This window comes from Tasmannia lanceolata, unplaced genomic scaffold, assembly GCF_043159265.1.
Source record: "Tasmannia lanceolata isolate RefF3 unplaced genomic scaffold, GAP_Taslan_0.1 ptg000018l, whole genome shotgun sequence".
Lineage (NCBI taxonomy): Eukaryota > Viridiplantae > Streptophyta > Magnoliopsida > Canellales > Winteraceae > Tasmannia > Tasmannia lanceolata.
In genome coordinates, this window is record NW_027518695.1 from 8,918,501 (window position 1) to 8,935,876 (window position 17,376).

General features: G+C 37.5%; 1 protein-coding gene and 1 pseudogene across 1 annotated transcript; both read left to right on the forward strand.

Annotated features, from left to right (window-relative positions):
* The first annotated feature begins 1,367 nt into the window (after positions 1-1,367).
* LOC143849359 (eukaryotic translation initiation factor 3 subunit A-like) lies at positions 1,368-15,208 on the forward strand. Its single transcript, XM_077358365.1, has 14 exons — positions 1,368-1,514; positions 2,235-2,338; positions 3,226-3,707; positions 5,688-5,903; positions 5,976-6,344; positions 6,440-6,469; positions 7,566-7,793; positions 8,198-8,359; positions 10,515-10,736; positions 10,849-11,055; positions 11,576-11,782; positions 11,882-11,962; positions 13,497-13,698; positions 14,514-15,208. Exons 2-14 carry the CDS (start codon positions 2,293-2,295, stop codon positions 14,939-14,941), a joined length of 2,880 nt encoding a protein of 959 aa, XP_077214480.1. The 5' UTR covers positions 1,368-1,514; positions 2,235-2,292; the 3' UTR covers positions 14,942-15,208.
* Positions 15,209-16,331: 1,123 nt separating this feature from the next.
* LOC143851623 (steroid 5-alpha-reductase DET2-like) lies at positions 16,332-17,376 on the forward strand (annotated as a pseudogene).

The following is a 17,376-nucleotide window of genomic DNA, read 5'->3' on the forward strand; positions in this document are numbered from 1 at the left end:
ATGTTTTAAGCCACTCGTCATCTGTAAGATTATAATCTTTGATCATTTTATCCCATTCTCTTTCGAATTCTTCAACTCTCAAACAATCATAAATGCATTTATTAAACGTTTTCATAAACATAGCATTTTTTTGTAGAGAGCCCAACTTCTGTGGTACTTTTTGCATGATATGCCATAAGCAAAGACGATGAAGGACCGTTGGAAACACCTCTGCAATTGCTGCTTGTATGGATTTACTTTGGCCGGTAATTATTGAGATTGGTGGTCGTTCTAACATTGTTGCTAGCCATGTGTTAAACAACCAAATAAAACTCTCTATTTTCTCATCTGAAAGCAAACCGCAACCTAACAAGATAGATTGCCCGTGATAGTTAACTCCTACAAATGGAGCAAATGGCATATCATACTTATTTGTCAAGTATGTAGTATCAAAGGTAACTACATCACCGAAGTATTTATAGGAAGCCCTAGACTTGGTGTCAACCCCAAAAAATATTTCTCAAATGTCCTTCATTATCAAGATCCATTGCCTAAAAGAAAGCAGGATTCTTCTTGGATGCGTTTCTGAACAACTGATAAATAGCTTGTGCATCACCTTGTGCTAGAGACATCCGTCTTGTCTCATTAATAAATTTCTAGCATCTTTTTCAGTGAAATAATTTTCTTCGATTGTCTTCTCAGTTATGTTTTTCTTGATCATATGATTTTCTTCATCTTCATAATAACCCATATCATCTCTATCGCTATCACTATTAATACCAAAATCCATTGATGGAGTAGGAGACAATAAAACAAATAAAAAAAATATGTTACATAATGCATATTTTATAATTGCATAATTAAGCTTACAAGAAGGGAAAGAAAAATTGTGCACCTTTTCAATATTATCCACTTGATCTTTCACCTCCATAAGATCATCAATGGTCACCATTAAGTATTTGTTCGCGTTTTTTCTTAGCTTAGACTTATTTTATTTAAGAAAACTTATCAGCATAGAGAGAAGAAAAGATAAAAAAAAACTAAAGAGAATAAGAAGTAACAGTGAAGAGAGACAACAGAATCAAGAGATGATGAGACCAGAGAGAGAGAGAGGGGAGAGGAGGATAAGAAGAAAAAATAAAAATAAATAAAAGAGAGAATAAATGGTAGAGAGAGATGAGAGAAATAAGAGAAAGAGGGGGGACACACGGATAGGTGAATATAATCAATAAATGGTAGAAGAGGGCAAATTTATTAGCCACATGTTAATGAGGCTGAGCGAATGGCCGCATGGGCCAAGAATTATATGGGCCCACGTCCCACCCATGAAAATAATGTGCGGGCCCTCATAGCAGAATCCTCATCAGGTACATATTGATATTTCAAATAAACTCGAGGGGTATTTGAGGTATCCTATTGGAAAACGTAAAGGCCGTATTTTCGTGTTAATAAATTGATAACGAGCAGTGGCGAAAACCCTAGAAGGCGACTGGAAGAGAGGTTCATTGCGCTCCCGATTGGTTCTTCTCACTCTGGTACTTTTTTTTTATTTTCAGTTAAATCAAACGATATTTCGGTTCTAGATATCTCGATTTTACTCTTTCCGATCTTCTTCTTCGTTTTTTTTTTCACTGAACAACTATGTTTCTTAGATCTGGCTTTTCTAGGGTTTCCTTTTTTCTGCGGAAATCTCGGTTAGATAAGATTTGATTGATCTTTGCTGTTTCTCGTGTTTTTTTTTATATGATTCAACCATAAATCAGTCTTGAACACGATAGATAGAAGGGGAAAAAACCTTGTTTGGATTTCTGCATGCCTAATCCCTTTTTTGTTTGACATTGTTAATTCTATTATCTTCTGGTTCCGATTTTACCCTTGGATGATTATCTTCAAATCCATGATGTATTGTTTCTATTCAGATAGATCGATTGCTATTTTTGAATATTGGATGTTTATAATCTCAATACCATCTCTGAGAAAAACCCTAAAAGCATAAACAATTTCGTAGAAGAAAAGGGTTTTCAGTTTTGGAAGAACTCTTTACATTATTATTTGAGATTCGGATGTTTATTTTTTATAATTGATTTTTTTTCCTCATGCTTATGGGAACAACCAAACAATTTCGTAGCAGCGAAGGGTTTTCAGTTTTGAAAGAGATTTTACAGTATTATTTGAGATTTGTTGGTTGTCTATTTTTTATAATTGATTTTCTTCATCATGCTTATGGTAGCCGCCTTTTGTTGTGTATGATTCAGGTGTTTGTTATTGCGCCTGCTTTCTCGTTGAGCAGGCGACGAGCTGCCGATTGGAATCATGTCGACTTTTGCGAAGCCAGAGAACGCTCTCAAGCGTGCGGAGGGTTAGTAAAATTTCAACTTTTGACACTTTTTTCTCAACCAAAGTTTTAATTGCCTCTGTAGACCAATTGTTAACTGGGTTTTATTTTGCTTATAGTAATTTTGGATGTTGTATTCACGCCAGGTTTTATAGTAGGGTGTGGTTTTTTTTTTTTTTTGAATGATTAGTAGGGTGTGGTTTTCTTTCTTAGTTTATGACTTTTTTTGCTGCAGTTTACTACATTGATTCTTTGTTTTAATGTCATGATGGAGAATGACCTTGCTGACCATATTGTTACATTTACTCAAGGAGACATAGTTTCTATTTGTTTCAAATTTTGGGTTCTGGTTAAGTGGGCTATCTTAATTTATATTCATTAACCTGTTTGAATGGCTTCTGATTGTTTAGCTGTGATTATGGAACTTTACAATGAATTTTCATGTTTTTTCAAAGTGGTAATGGTTGGATGCTTAAGGTTACTGTTTTATTTGTTTCTTCTCTTTTTACAGTTTTTTTTTTTTCATAATTTCATTAGTTTTGGCTGAATTTTTTCTGGTCATGTTGCATGCGATATGTGGTCGCATCGAGTGAAAGGGTGTGTTTTTTTAATTTTATGGGTGTTGTTATATTAATTTCTTTTGAAATTCCTTTTTTCTCCATTTTCCTATGACAATCTCTTGATCATTTTCTCTCAAAGAAATGCAAGTGAATTTCGATTGATGTTTTTATAATCCCAATAACATCGTAGGTGCTATTGAGTATTCTTCTATTCAATTATATCGTTTAATTGAGTTTCCACTCATTAATATTATAGGATTGTCCTTGCCAGACATTAAGCCTTGTACCTTTTGCTTTTTTGGAGTCAACGCTTACTTCAATTTCTTCATGAATGTTTCTTCATGAATGCAGAGTTAATAAATGTTGGTCAGAAGCAAGCGGCGTTGCAAGCACTTCATGACCTGATCACCTCAAAGAGGTATCGAGCATGGCAGAAGACTCTTGAGAGGATTATGTTTAAGTATGTAGAGCTGTGCGTGGACATGCGGAGGGGTAGGTTTGCAAAAGATGGTTTGATTCAGTATCGCATAGTATGCCAGCAAGTGAATGTCAGTTCTTTGGAGGAGGTTATAAAGCATTTTATGCAGCTATCCACTGAAAGAGCCGAACAAGCACGAAGCCAGGCTCAAGCCTTGGAGGATGCTCTAGATGTTGATGATTTGGAAGCAGATAAAAGGCCGGAAGACTTAATGTTAAGCTATGTCAGTGGCGAGAAAGGAAGGGACCGGTCCGACAGGGAGCTCGTGACTCCTTGGTTCAAATTTTTATGGGAAACATATAGAACAGTGCTTGAAATACTACGTAACAACTCAAAACTAGAAGCTCTTTATGCGGTAAGCCTTCTGACCATCTTGCTAATTGCATACTTGATCTGTGGAGTTGCATTCATTGTACAATGTTTTTACATGAAGATTCTTGGACTTTGTTCTTTAAGCATTGAGTTTTTTATTAACTCCTTCAAACAAGGTAATTACTTAGATTTGGAGGTTTGGCAGCATATCATTCATTAATGGTCCAGTTGTATTCATGACCCAAGAGCTAAAAATGCTGGACTCGTTGGCTATCTTAAACCTAATGGTCATTCATTTGGGATTTCATGGAACAGAAGTTGCTTCCATTATTTTCAAACCTCATCAGTGTGGCTTGTTGTCTCCTCTTGTCTCTTTCTTCTCCAGCCTTGATTTCACTTTTGGCCAAGCTTCAATTATCCATGTTGCTAAGCTATTGTGGCAAGGGTGAACTCATTTGGAAATGACCGCAGAGTTTCCATGACAAATCAACTTACGTTGATGAATTTTAATGTCTGTTGGTTAATTTGTTGCATCAAAGCATTTCAAACGAATCAGATTATACCAAGATCTTAGCTAGTGCCAAATGCAATCTTTTAACCCCGGAATCTGTCAATCTTAAAATAGAATCCCACATTTGAAACTTATACACAGCTTGTGTTTTTCAATCTCATTTCAATTCAATTCTGAAAATGACTCTTTATTTAAGTCTAAAACTCTTATCAATATTGTGTCATGCTTGTGGCACTATTACTTTTGTTGATTCTACCAAATTCAAGGTTGAAAAACTAATGACTCGGTTCCAGGCTTCCAGCACAAATGCATTGGATCCCATTATAACTTTAAAGTTAACCGTGCTTGGGCAAGAGCAGTACTAGGACAATTGGCCTTCTGGGAAGTTCTTGAGTTGCACCCGTATTCCTTTCCACTTTTATGCATTGCCATTCATAAACAGAAAAGAAAAAAGAATTCATGACTTGGGCTTTAACTCATAAATAATTTCTTTAAATGAATAAAAAAAAGAAAGAAAAGTTAATGATAAAATATATATTTGAGTCTACACTACAACAACAAAATTATATATCATGAAAACACAGTACAATAAAATAAAAATAATAAATGTTAAGATAGGAAGCAGAGAAGGAAAACCATCTAAGTTTTGAGTTTTTAAATTAAATCCAGTATAAGCTTTTAGCTTCAGCTCAGGGGCAGAGACATCATACACTGTTTGGTTTGAGTTACCTAGGTAATTGGTTTTATGTACTTACATGAAATATCATTAAATTCTTCTCGTCTCATGTATTAAACAGTGTGAGTAGGTCGAGGCAACTGGGTTAGAGCCATGTCAAAGCCGAGCTATGGCTAATTCTAGTTACTTCATTGGGTTGACTCAGGATGTGGTTGTTCCAGGTTGATTCGGCTGAGTTTCAAGTACAACTTGGCGAGTTCTCCAACCACAAACTCTTGCCACTTGGGAATATGTTACTTTTGTAGGCATCAATCTCCTGTGGTATAAAAACTCAATATGTCAATCATTTATCTTCTGTGGTTGACTTAGTTATACCCTGCCGAGTCAATAAAAAAACTTCTTTGACTCTTTAGAGCACACAAAAAACTTTGGAGGTCTTTCATTGACCTGTCAGAGTTGACCCAGTTTGGGCTTGAGTGAGTTATTGACCGGGTATTGCTTTAGGAATCAGATTCGTGGACTCGGAGGAGTCATGTTTCGGAATTCCTCAACCGCAACTCCTCTATGATGAAAAAGTAATACAGGATACAAATTATGGCAACATAGAGCTTCAAGTTAGTCTTTGAAACTTTTGGAGGTTGCATTAAAATACGCTGTGGTTTGTTATGTTTATCACTTTACTGTTCCGTTGTGGCTTGTGAAATTCTGTAACATTTGCCGTAGAGCTTCTTTATTTTCACTTGTCATCATTTTGGGCTTTAGTATATGATGTAGTAGTTATGATTAATCTGGTATTAGTGTCTGTTTGAGTGCTAAAAATGTTTTCTTATGTGCAGATGACTGCTCACCGTGCCTTCCAGTTCTGTAAGCAATACAAGCGGACAACTGAATTCCGTAGACTCTGTGAAATTATCCGGAATCATCTTTCGAATCTTAACAAATACCGAGATCAAAGGGATAGACCTGACTTGTCATCTCCTGAAAGTTTGCAACTATACTTAGATACAAGATTCGAGCAGCTAAAGATTGCAACGGAGCTTGAACTCTGGCAGGTTTGTGAAATACCTACTCATTTAAGTTTGTATGTGTTGGGTTCATTTGATTCCCTCTGGTGTTTCCTGCAGGAAGCTTTTCGTTCTGTTGAAGATGTTCATGGGTTGATGTGCATGGTTAAGAAAACCCCAAAGCCATCCTTGCTGGTTGTTTATTATGCTAAGCTAACAGAGATATTCTGGGTTTCAGAGAGTCACCTTTATCATGCCTATGCGTGGCTCAAACTTTTCGCACTTCAGAAAAGTTATAATAAAAACTTAAATCAGAAGGATCTGCAATTGATAGCATCATCTGTCTTATTAGCTGCGCTGGCAGTGCCCCCCTATGACCACATGTATGGTGCATCTCATTTGGAGCTTGAAAATGAGAAAGAGCGCAATTTGAGGATGGCGAGTCTTATAGGATTTAGTCTTGACCCTAAACGAGACACTAGAGATGTGGTAAAGTGGTTCATTTTCTTTGCACATGTTTTTCAGGCTAGCTGTTAATGTGTTGTTTCAGCTTTGCTCCTTCTGACATTGGCTTTTGTTTGCAGCTTTCTCGGTCATTGCTTCTCTCAGAGTTGGTAAGATTTTGTTCTTAAAATAATTTTTTTATTCAAAGTTCTTAGTATCATTTTGAATACTTCTTCTACATTGTTCCTTTTGTATTGATTCATGATATCTTTGGTGGGATTAATGTTGCAAAATTCTGGAGGTGTGTGAAATATGAGATCATTTTTCATATGTGGTAGGTTGTGAGATAGATGTAGATTTGTTGGGATTAAGTTATTATTTTTAGACAGTTCTTGGTTCATTGCTTCCATTTTAAAGACAGTTGATTGAGTCATCATCTCTGAAGCGTATATGCTTCCATTTCTTAATAGTGCTAGGTGTGTATATGCTTATTTTTGTTGACAAACAGTAAATGGTCATTTTTTCCAGGTGTGTATATGCTTATTTCTGTATGACTATCTTTCTCAGAGTATGGGTTCTAAGATGGAGATGCTTTGGTCCACGTAAATCAATTAGGAGACTCCCATTCATATTATTACTTTTGAATACGAGAAATCTATGAGAGGGGAACCCTCTGGTGTCATGGTTCTTTCTGCAAATTATGATTATCGTTTTACTTGTCCTAATTGGAATCCTTGGATGCTGCCAGGAGAGGTATTTCTTTTTCTTTTTATATGAATGATAAGAACATGTCAAAAAAAATCATGTAGCCGTACATGGAACATGTATAGATTTTTTACTTGTTCTATCCTTTTTTCTGCAAACAATGTTACTTGTCCTAGTTTGATTCCTTGGATGTTACTAGGAGAGGAATTTGTATAATTCTACTTTTCTTTATCTCAATTCCTTGTATGGCTACAAGATTTTTGACATGTTCTTATCATTCACATAAAAAGAAATGCAAAGAGGAAAGAGTTCTATATTGATTACACTAGTCCTTTTTTTTGAAAAGTAACAATTATATTCCATAAAAAAAGCAGAGATGACACAAATAGCACTAGTCCTTTTTTTTTGAATCGTTACACTAGTCCTTGTTAACTCTGCAATTCAACTACACTTGTTTTGAATGTGATAAGTTACACACCACAATGAATTTGGCATCGACTTGGATAGGTTGTTATCCTTTTTAACAGTGCTAAGCTGGATGTTTTTGTCTATTGCTTGCAGGCCTCTAAGGGTGTACTATCCTGTGTATCACAAGAAGTGAAAGACCTATACCATCTTCTAGAATTTGAATTTTCCCCATTAGATTTTGCATCGAAAGTTCAGCCACTCTTAGCCAAGATATCCAAGCTAGGGGCCAAACTTTCATCGGCTTCATCTGTTCCGGAAGTACAATTATCGCAGTACATTCCTTCTCTGGAAAAGCTTGCCACCTTGAGATTACTGCAACAGGTTGGTGTAACTAAGTCTGTTTCTATTTTTTATTATACTTCTCAATTTTAGGGGATTAATATCCGCACTACCATATTTTGATAACGACACTACTCACTTTGTTTTACAACAGGGTTGTGTGACTAACTCTGTTTCTATTATGATTATACTTCTCCATTTTAGTTGTCTGATATCCGCACTACCATATTTTGATAATGGAACTACTATTTTTTAATTAGCTTTTCACGGCTGTTACAATACTCAAGATGCTATCAACATCCAATAAGGAAAGTGTAAAACAAAGTGAGTAGCGTATTATCGAACTATGGTAGTGCGGGTATTAGTCGTTCTCTATAGTTAGTTCTTTAGTGAATGGGGAATACTCTTTTTAGGTGCTTACGGTGAGTTGCTTTGTGCTTTTCCAGGTATCCCAGGTGTACCAGACAATGAACATTGAAGTTCTGTCAAGCATGATCCCATTCTTTAATTTCTCAGTTGTTGAGAAAATTTCTGTTGAAGCTGTCAAACATAATTTTGTTGTTATGAAAGTTGACCATCTGAAGGCTGCTGTTCTCTTTGGCAATGCAGTAAGCTCACATGCTCTCTCTCTCTCTCTCTCTCTCTCTCTCTCTCTCACACACACACACACACACACACGCATAGAAAATCATGCAATGAGAGTTTGAACATGCATGTTTGAATTTTGAACCCTGAGGCACTTCTTATAGAGTACAAATCATTTAGGTGTCTTATGCATGTACCAATTGAAATGCAACGCCATTGGTTGAACTTGCATGCATGCCAAGATCCATGCTTTCTTAGTTCTTACACAACGACAATGTGCAAATGCAGATGCGCTCCTGTTTCTCCAATCCTACTAGTGTTGAATTGCCGATACACTTGAGCTGTACCATAAACTTCAAAGAGATTGTTTATATACTATCTGTAGGCAGAAAACTGGTGTTGTCATCTTCTACCGTAGTCTCTTTAATATCAATTTTTCATCATAAAATTCCTCCTTTTTAACTTGTGCTGTAAAATTTCAAACCAGCAGACTAAAAATTAATACCCTAGACTTATTAATGGGTGACACAAAAATTAGGGACTCTAAAGCAGTTCTTGATTAATCGGCAAAATCAAGCAAAGTAGGACAAGCGCTACTCTAGGCTGTTGTTGAATTATTTGGTTGGCCATTCTTGTTAGATCAGTCTGGTTGAAAAGAAGTTCCAATTGGAAAGTTCTCAAATTTGAAATAGGTGCCTTTGGGTTTCATTTGGTAATTTCAATTGGCTTGGAGTTTTAGAAAATTTATAAAATTAAGGTAGAGATTATAGTACTTTTGAGAAGTTCGTAATTAGAGAAATGATAGTGGGTTTTGTTTTGAGCAGTAACATGTAATGCACCTAATTTTTATTTTGGATTTTGTTTCGATTGACATAAGGCTGAAATCGACAAGTTCCTAATTAGAGAAATGATAGTGGGTTTTGTTTTGAGCAGTAACATGTAATGCACCTAATTTTTATTTTGGATTTTGTTTCGATTGACATAAGGCTGAAAATCTGAAATCGACACTATACCAATGGAGTCATTAGGGTTTTAATTTGTACATGAAGTTTAATGTACTTTTGGAGGGGATACTGAGTAGTTACTGAGTACACAAGTTTTTCATATTGCTATTTTGGGTTTCACCTATTTTGATCCATATTTTTTTTATCAAATCTATTACTGTTTTATCCCTAGTTTCATATTGCATGTTTCGATTGGATTGTTTGTGGTTGTTTTATTCAGTTCTTAGCAAGTTTTTAACTTTCAATTGGGTCCTAGTAGTTTAGTTGCATTGGATTCAAGTAGGTTTTAACTTTCAGTAGTTTACTAGTGCTGGGTTGAAATGTCCCCTTGCATATACACCTATGCCCTGGAATCCATTTTTGAAAAGCATCCCCATTCATAAACACCTGTACTCTGGAATCCATTTTTGTAACCATTTTCATTTGCCCATAGTCATTTTGGTTTCTCTATTTATGTAAACCTATTGACACAATAATATCTGGTTATTCCTTATGTTTTCCTGATTTTTTCCTATTTGTTTCTCATTCTAAAATAAATTAGCTACTATGTCACTTGGATTGTATTCAACTTCTTTGGTGTGGTTAGACGAGACCTACTCTGGCTAGGTATTGACTTGACGGGCTTTAGATCAGTTTCTGGTCCATCTGGGCTGTGCTAGTCAATCTGGTTTGGTACTTTTGATCTTTGTCGTTCATACACTTGTTGTGCAGTTCTCCAGTCAGATCCTGTTTGTGAGTTTTGAACTGTCGGCTTTCTAGATTTGGTCTGGTTTAGAGCCTATTGCTACTCATCTTGACTAAGATTTGACACAAGGTACTTTTGATCTTTGTCGTTCATACACTTGTTGTGCAGTTCTCCAGTCAGATCCTGGTTGTGAGTTTTGAACTGTCGGCTTTCTAGATTTGGTCTGGTTTAGAGCCTATTGCCACTCATCTTGACTAAGATTTGACACAAGTCTTTCCCAAATTGTCTTATATTGCCACAAATATGAATGTTCTTCAGCTCCAGATCCACACCTGCCTGCGCACTCTCTCTCTCTCTCTCTCTCTCTCTCTCTCTCTCTCTCTCACACACACACACACACACACACACACACACACACACATTGATGCTTACACTGCCCTCTCCCTGTTTCTTAGTTTTGTTGCTAACTAGTGCCGTCTCTTTTGCTAGGATCTTGAATCTGACCAGCTCCGGGATCATTTGGCTGTTCTGGCGGAATCTTTGAACAAAGCCAGGAACATGATTTATCTCCCAGTGAAAAAGGTATCAAGGCTAAGTGACACTCTGCCTGGTTTAGCAGAAATTGTGGACAAGGAGCACAAGAGACTTCTTGCACGAAAATCTATCATTGAGAAACGCAAGGAAGAACAAGAGCGGCAGATGCTAGAGATGGTAACCAACTGCTAATTGCTACTCTGAACAGAGAGACTTGCATGGTGATAAAATTTCTTTATATGATGTGCAAATAAATTTTTTTAATTAAATATTCTTTTTATTTCCACAGGAACGGGAGGAAGAGTCAAAGAGATTAAAACTTCAGAAAATCACTGAGGAGGCAGAACAGAAGAGACTGGCCTCTGAGTATTCTCGGAGGGAGGAACAAAGGATTCGCCGAGAAATAGAGGAGAGGGAACTTGAAGAAGCCCAAGCCTTACTTCTGGAAGCTGAAAAGCGTGGGAAAAAGAAGGGAAAAAAGCCAGTCATTGAGGGGGTAAATTTTGATCTTCATTCATTCTAATTTGTCCTCTTGCTATAGATTTACAGGTTATGTTAACAAGAGACTGTTCATAGGCCTATGCTTGTTATTCCCTGTAAATCAATTTAATTAGGACTGTTCTGTCTTGAAAAGTTGCCTCTGGGTACTATTTGGTGTCCCATTTCCATTGGAGGGGAAGTGGAATTTAGCATTGTTAAAAACCTTATACCCAGTGAAGATGTCACTCATGGTAAAATTGGGTTGACATGGGCGAGTCGGCATATCTTTTATTGAATTGGTTTATTGACTTAGAATGGTTTAAACCGAGTCGACTCAGGTGAATCAATGATTGAACCAGTGGGTTCTTAGTATCAAATGAGTCATTTCTTCAGTTCTCTTTATTACCTTTGATATGAAAATATTTGTCTAGTGGCTCGTACTATCATTAGAAGCAATTGATCATGTACAACCTTTGCAATTATATGCGCAATTATCTTTTTTTATTATTGAATTTTTATGTTTTGTATCTCTGCAGGAGAAAGTGACAAAGCAGTCACTGATTGAGTTGGCTTTGAGTGAGCAACTCAAAGAGCGTCAGGAAATGGAAAAGAAGTTGCAGAAACTGGCCAAGACAATGGACTATCTGGAAAGAGCAAAACGAGAAGAAGAGGCTCCTTTAATTGAAGCAGCATTTCAAGAACGTTTGGTGGAAGAGAAAATTCTCCATGAACGTGAGCAGGAGGTTTGGACCGAAACCCTTTGTGATTGAATTCAGTGCTTTATGCTTAATATTCCACTTGGTGGCTTAAGTCCAACGTGGGTTTTCTAATTTACTTTGCAGCAAGAGATTGAGCTCAGCAGGCAACATCATGCAGGAGACCTGCAAGAGAAAAATAGACTTGTCCGGATGCTGGATAACAAGGTTTGTTTATTCTGCCAACGAGAACCGTTACTGTGGCGACTGATTTATTGTTTTTTGTAATTCTTCAATATTTGTTTATTATGTTAGTCAAGAAAGTCTCTCATGGTAGTTGAGAAAAGGGGTACTTGGTGATATTTAGCTCTTTAATCTTTTTTCCTGACCATGAATGGATTGCATGGTGAGAATAGGGAAAGAGCAGTTTAGCCAGTAGAGTCCAAGGAGCCCCCCCACCCACCCCACGCACCCCGACCCCTGAAATGTGCCTTTCCCATGGCCACTGTAGACATGGAACAGCAGGTCAATGATCTGGGTCAATGACTCGTACTGGACCCCTGCGGGGAATTGCACCCATAGCGGAGTATATTGGCGTTCTCAGACAGATATGGTCCTGAATCGACAATATAAACCTGCTTTGGTTGATATAGTATTAATATGGTGCCCTATAATGTTTTGGATGCAATATGATTCATTTATTCATCTATTTCATCTTTGTTTCTCTTGGGAGGGTTGTATGCTCCTTTTATGGTCTTCTTCACTCCTATCAAATATCACAGCACAGATCATGTTGCAATTTTGGGATTTTCACTGTTTACAAGTAAATTATCCATTTCCCACTTTGTTAGTTAGGGAGTTGTTGTCCTTGTCATTTTATTTTATTTTATTTTATTTTATTTATAACATACCCAATTCATTAAATATGCATGTTCTTGGTGAGATTGGATGAGATTTAGTGATTGTATGTATATGCTTTATTATTTTTAAGTTTTAACATTTGCTATTTGGTTCTATTTCATTTTGTAATATATGTTTTGTTTTTTGCTTCAATGTTTTATATTTCTACCCATTTCTAATGCCAGATCCTGTTATTTATGGATCTATTTTTCCAATTTTTTTCTCGCTCGACTTTACTGTAATTTGTAATATTTTTTTATCCTACATTGGATTCATGTTTAGTATATGTTGGTATTTGTATCATGTATTGGATTCTTGTTTAGTATATGTTGGTATTTGATTTTATTAAGTAGATCTATGAATCTTTAAGTTTGATCCATGTATCTATGAGTGTATTTGCGCATTTGTTCTTTTGCATTTCTTATGCAAGCATGTTAATCGCCGTGCACAATATCTTTCATTTTTTAGTCCGACTCAATACACGTTCTGCCTTTTTTCGTGTTGCACATTGCATGTGTACATTTACAATTTTTTGTGTTGCACATTGAAAGAAGTTGACTAGTGAGTGGTTGATATTCTGTGGATAAAGTCTGCTGGGGAGTTGAGTAGGGTTAGGGTCACCCAATTGTTGCATCTCTTTGGCTGCAACCCTTCCATCATGAGGCCCAAAGATGAATGGCACGTATCACTTACATGTATGCCACATACCAATGCACATATGCTTCCCGTGATCTGTTGTAGAGGGATATTTAGTTGGAGTCTGCCAACCTATTTAATATGATTGGTGTGGTTTTATCTTATCGGATTATTTAATGGCTTTTTACCTTTGAATATCATAGTATCCTTGTTCTTTTTGTTACAGAATGTATTCCAGAATAAAATTGTCAGTCGGCGTGAAGCAGAATTTAATAGATTGGAGAAGGAGAGAGAGGACCGAATCAGCCATCTTATGGAGACTCGGAGGCGAGAAATGGAGATTAAGAGAAAGATGGTTTTCTATCTCAAAGCAGAGGAGGAGAGGCTGACCAAGTTGCAGGAAGAGGAGGAAGCTCGTAAGCATGAAGGTATGCTTAGATTTCAGCTAAACAGAATAAATAAATAAATGAGCAAAAAAAATTTATGAGGAAATTAATGCATAAGGTTATTGAAAAACATGTGTCTAGTTTTCTAGAAATGATTCAGAATTATTTGAACGGTAATCATTGAGGTATGCCTGCATTTCGGCCAAATAAAAATAATAATTAACCTAAGAAAAACTATAATAAAGCATAAGCTTATTGAAAAACATAAGCGTCTTAGTTTTCTACAAGCAGTGCTGTACATCAGAAATCTCCTGGCAGGTGTTTTAATCGTTTGCCATCTGTTTTTTTATTTTTAAAGTTGGGTTGTATCGTACATCAGAAATTTTCTCAACTTTATTTCTTTTTATGTAACTATATTTTATTTTAATTTATTGAATGGTTGTAACTATGTTTTATTTTGTGAAGGATTTCTCTGAGAAAGTCATAGTGACAAAGCTATTAAAAAGAAGAAAAGGATTTCTCTGAGAAAGTCATAGTGTAATAACTCCAAGTATTTGCTCATCAGAAATTCAGAATACAGATTTTTGAGAGGTCCTTTGGGGCACAATTGTGCTTTAAATTTTTTTTGAGAGTTAGGGAGTTTGTATGTAATGGGGAAATGTAATCAATAGGAGATTGAAATGAATAGGGAAACTAATTTAAAGTTTGACAAATGTGCTCTTCAAAAGTTTAATTAACTAAGAATTTAATATTCATATTTGGCTTCTGTAATGAACAAACAGTTCACAGCTTATGTTTCTCATTTTTAATACTTATATTTTAAATTTTTGGTAGTATTTTGATATTTTTGATTGCAGAGGCTGAAAGGCGAAGGAAGGAAGAAGCCGAGCGGAAAGCCAAGCTGGATGAAATTGCAGAAAGGCAGAGGCAGAGGGAGAAGGAATTGGAAGAAAAGGAGAGGTTAAGGAGAGAAGCTCTGTTGGGAAGGACCTCTGAGCCACCTTCAAGGCTGGTTGAACATGCCAATGGGGCAGCCCGAACGGTGGAGCCTGTGGCGGCTGCTGCTGCTGCACCCACTGCTGGAAAATACGTGCCCAAGTTCAGGCGCGAAAAGCCCGATAGCTCTGGTGCACCCCCACCTCCTGAGGCTGATAAGTGGGGCAGACCGGACGATCGTCCACCTCCGCCCACTGACAGGTGGCGTGCTGATGACCGTAGATCATCCGGTGGTGGGGGTCCCAGATCGTCATCTAGCTGGGGATCATCAAGGATTGCTCGTGGTTGATCGGAAATCAGATTGATTGTGTTCTCACCTCAGTCTGTCTTGAATGTTTGCAGAGAGATGAGGGCATGTGTAATGTGTGAGAAACAAAGTAATTTTGAGGAATTTTGTATTGGGATTCTGCTTTTCTTAAATTAATCGGTGTAGTTTTTGGTTCACAAAAGTTGTTCTGTTTATCATCTAGCCCCGTTTAGGGCAGCGACATTTCACTCAGGCCTGGTTATTTTATGTGCAGAATTTTAAAGAATTGTGGCATCCAGATTCCAGACAGATTATAATCTAACCTTGCAATGATTTTTGTTCATTGTTACGAAATTCTTTAAGGCCATGCTTGACAACCATGACTTCTTTTTCAGGGAATATTAGTTTGCCATGAGGTGTGAGAGGGGGTATAAAGGGTGAGAGGGAGGGAATTGATTGTAAGGAGATGGTGCAAAGTGGGTTAAAAAATAGGAGAAATAAACCTCTATTTAGAGTACAGTTTTCGTTTCCCTGTTTCTATCCCTCTCTTTTCAGTCATTACAAAATTAACTAAAAAAATTTCATGACCTTAAGGATGCCATACGTTTGGTTGCCATGCATGTTTCATTTACGTTGTCTGCCAAGAATCATTCCAAATAATAGAGTTTCCTCCCATGATTATTGGATTTTTACTTCTATTCTGTTTTTACATTATACTTCACTTGCAGACATACCTTGCCCAACCCTAGCTAGAACTGGTTTTTGGAACTCGTTTCATAACGGGGCTCCTCATTTCACTGCACACTATTATAAACTTATTAATGTGAAAGGGTTTAGTGTTTCTAGCCGGCCTACTAGAAGAAAAATGTTTCTAGCTCGTAGGTGAAAAGGGTTTCTAGTCGGAGACTAGAAACTAGAAACTCCGACTAGAAACATTTTTCCAAAAAAACAGCGGGGGCCCACCTTGTTTGGTTGATGCAAACGGCAAACCATTCATTTGATGGGCCCTGGCATAGATACGGTGTGCCTCAAAATCAGCTCATAGGATCATTCCATCCCTACGACTTAATATGGATGGCTCTAATCCTGCACAAATCTATCAATTTTGTAGCTCCTCAATTCGAAGGGTTATGATTATCCTATGGCGCTGATTTTTTGAGTACCCACTATCTATGTCCGGGCCTCTCAAATGAATGCTTCGGATCTATCTTATGGAAGTGATATTTACGCCCCTTTTGATTACTAAGGAGACACCTAGCCCCACTGTATAGTCTGTATCAATGACTAAAGGGAGTTGATTACTAAGGAGACACCTAGCCCCACTGTATAGTCTGTATCAATGACTAAAGGGAGTAATGTACTTGACGTCCGATGAATCCAGGGGTTTTGATTGCCATGTACAGTAGCGCTGGGGTCCAAAAGTGGCATAAACATCACTTCCCAACCAATAAAAACAAGAGGAATGTCATTATAAAACAAGTAACGGTGGATTTCATTTCCACATTGTCCTCTCAACTTTCCTTCCCAACTCGTCTCTCATGGCTTCAACAAACCCATCCTCTCCTCCTGACCAATCTCTCTTCACATTCTCTCTCCTCTTCCTCTTCCTCTACCTCATCACACCCCTCACCATAATCTCACTCCAATTCATACAAGCCCCATACGGAAAGCACTTCCGATCCGGGTGGGGCCCATCTCTCCCGGCCCCACTCGCTTGGTTCCTCATGAACCCTCCTCCTCTTCCCCTTAGGCAAAAACCATTCCCACCCTTTTGCCCTAACCCTAATCTCCTTCTTCCTCCTTCACTACTTCCACCGTACCATCATCTACCCAACCCTCCTCTTCCACCGCCACCGCAAAACCAAACCCACTACCAGTTTTCCGATCTCCATCGCTCTCATGGCCTTCGCATTTAATCTTCTCAATGCCTATCTCCAGTCTCGATGGGTTTCTCACTACGCGGATTTTGATAAGGGGGCGAATATTGATTGGCGGTTTTTGGTGGGGTTGGTGGTTTTTTTGATCGGTATGGGGGTGAATGTGTGGTCGGATCGGAAGTTGATGGAGCTGAGACGGGGTGGGTCGTACAGGATACCTAAGGGAGGGTTATTTGAATGGGTGAGTTGCCCTAATTATTTGGGGGAGGTTTTGGAGTGGTTTGGGTGGGCTGTGATGACTTGGTCTTGGGTAGGGTTAGGGTTTTTTTTGTATACTTGTGCGAATTTGGTTCCGAGAGCAGAAGGGCATCGGAAGTGGTATGTAGAGAAGTTTGGGGAGGAGTATCCTCAGTCGAGGAAAGCCATTTTTCCCTTTCTTTACTGATGGATACTACTGATTGAAAAGTGTTTGTTTTATTGTTGACAAGTATATTATTAGCTATTCATGGAAGGAGAAAGGCAGAAAGCTGTGTATTTGTTTTGGTCCTGTTTGGATTGGGAGAAAAACATTTCTGTTGGGAAAAATATTAATTTCTCATT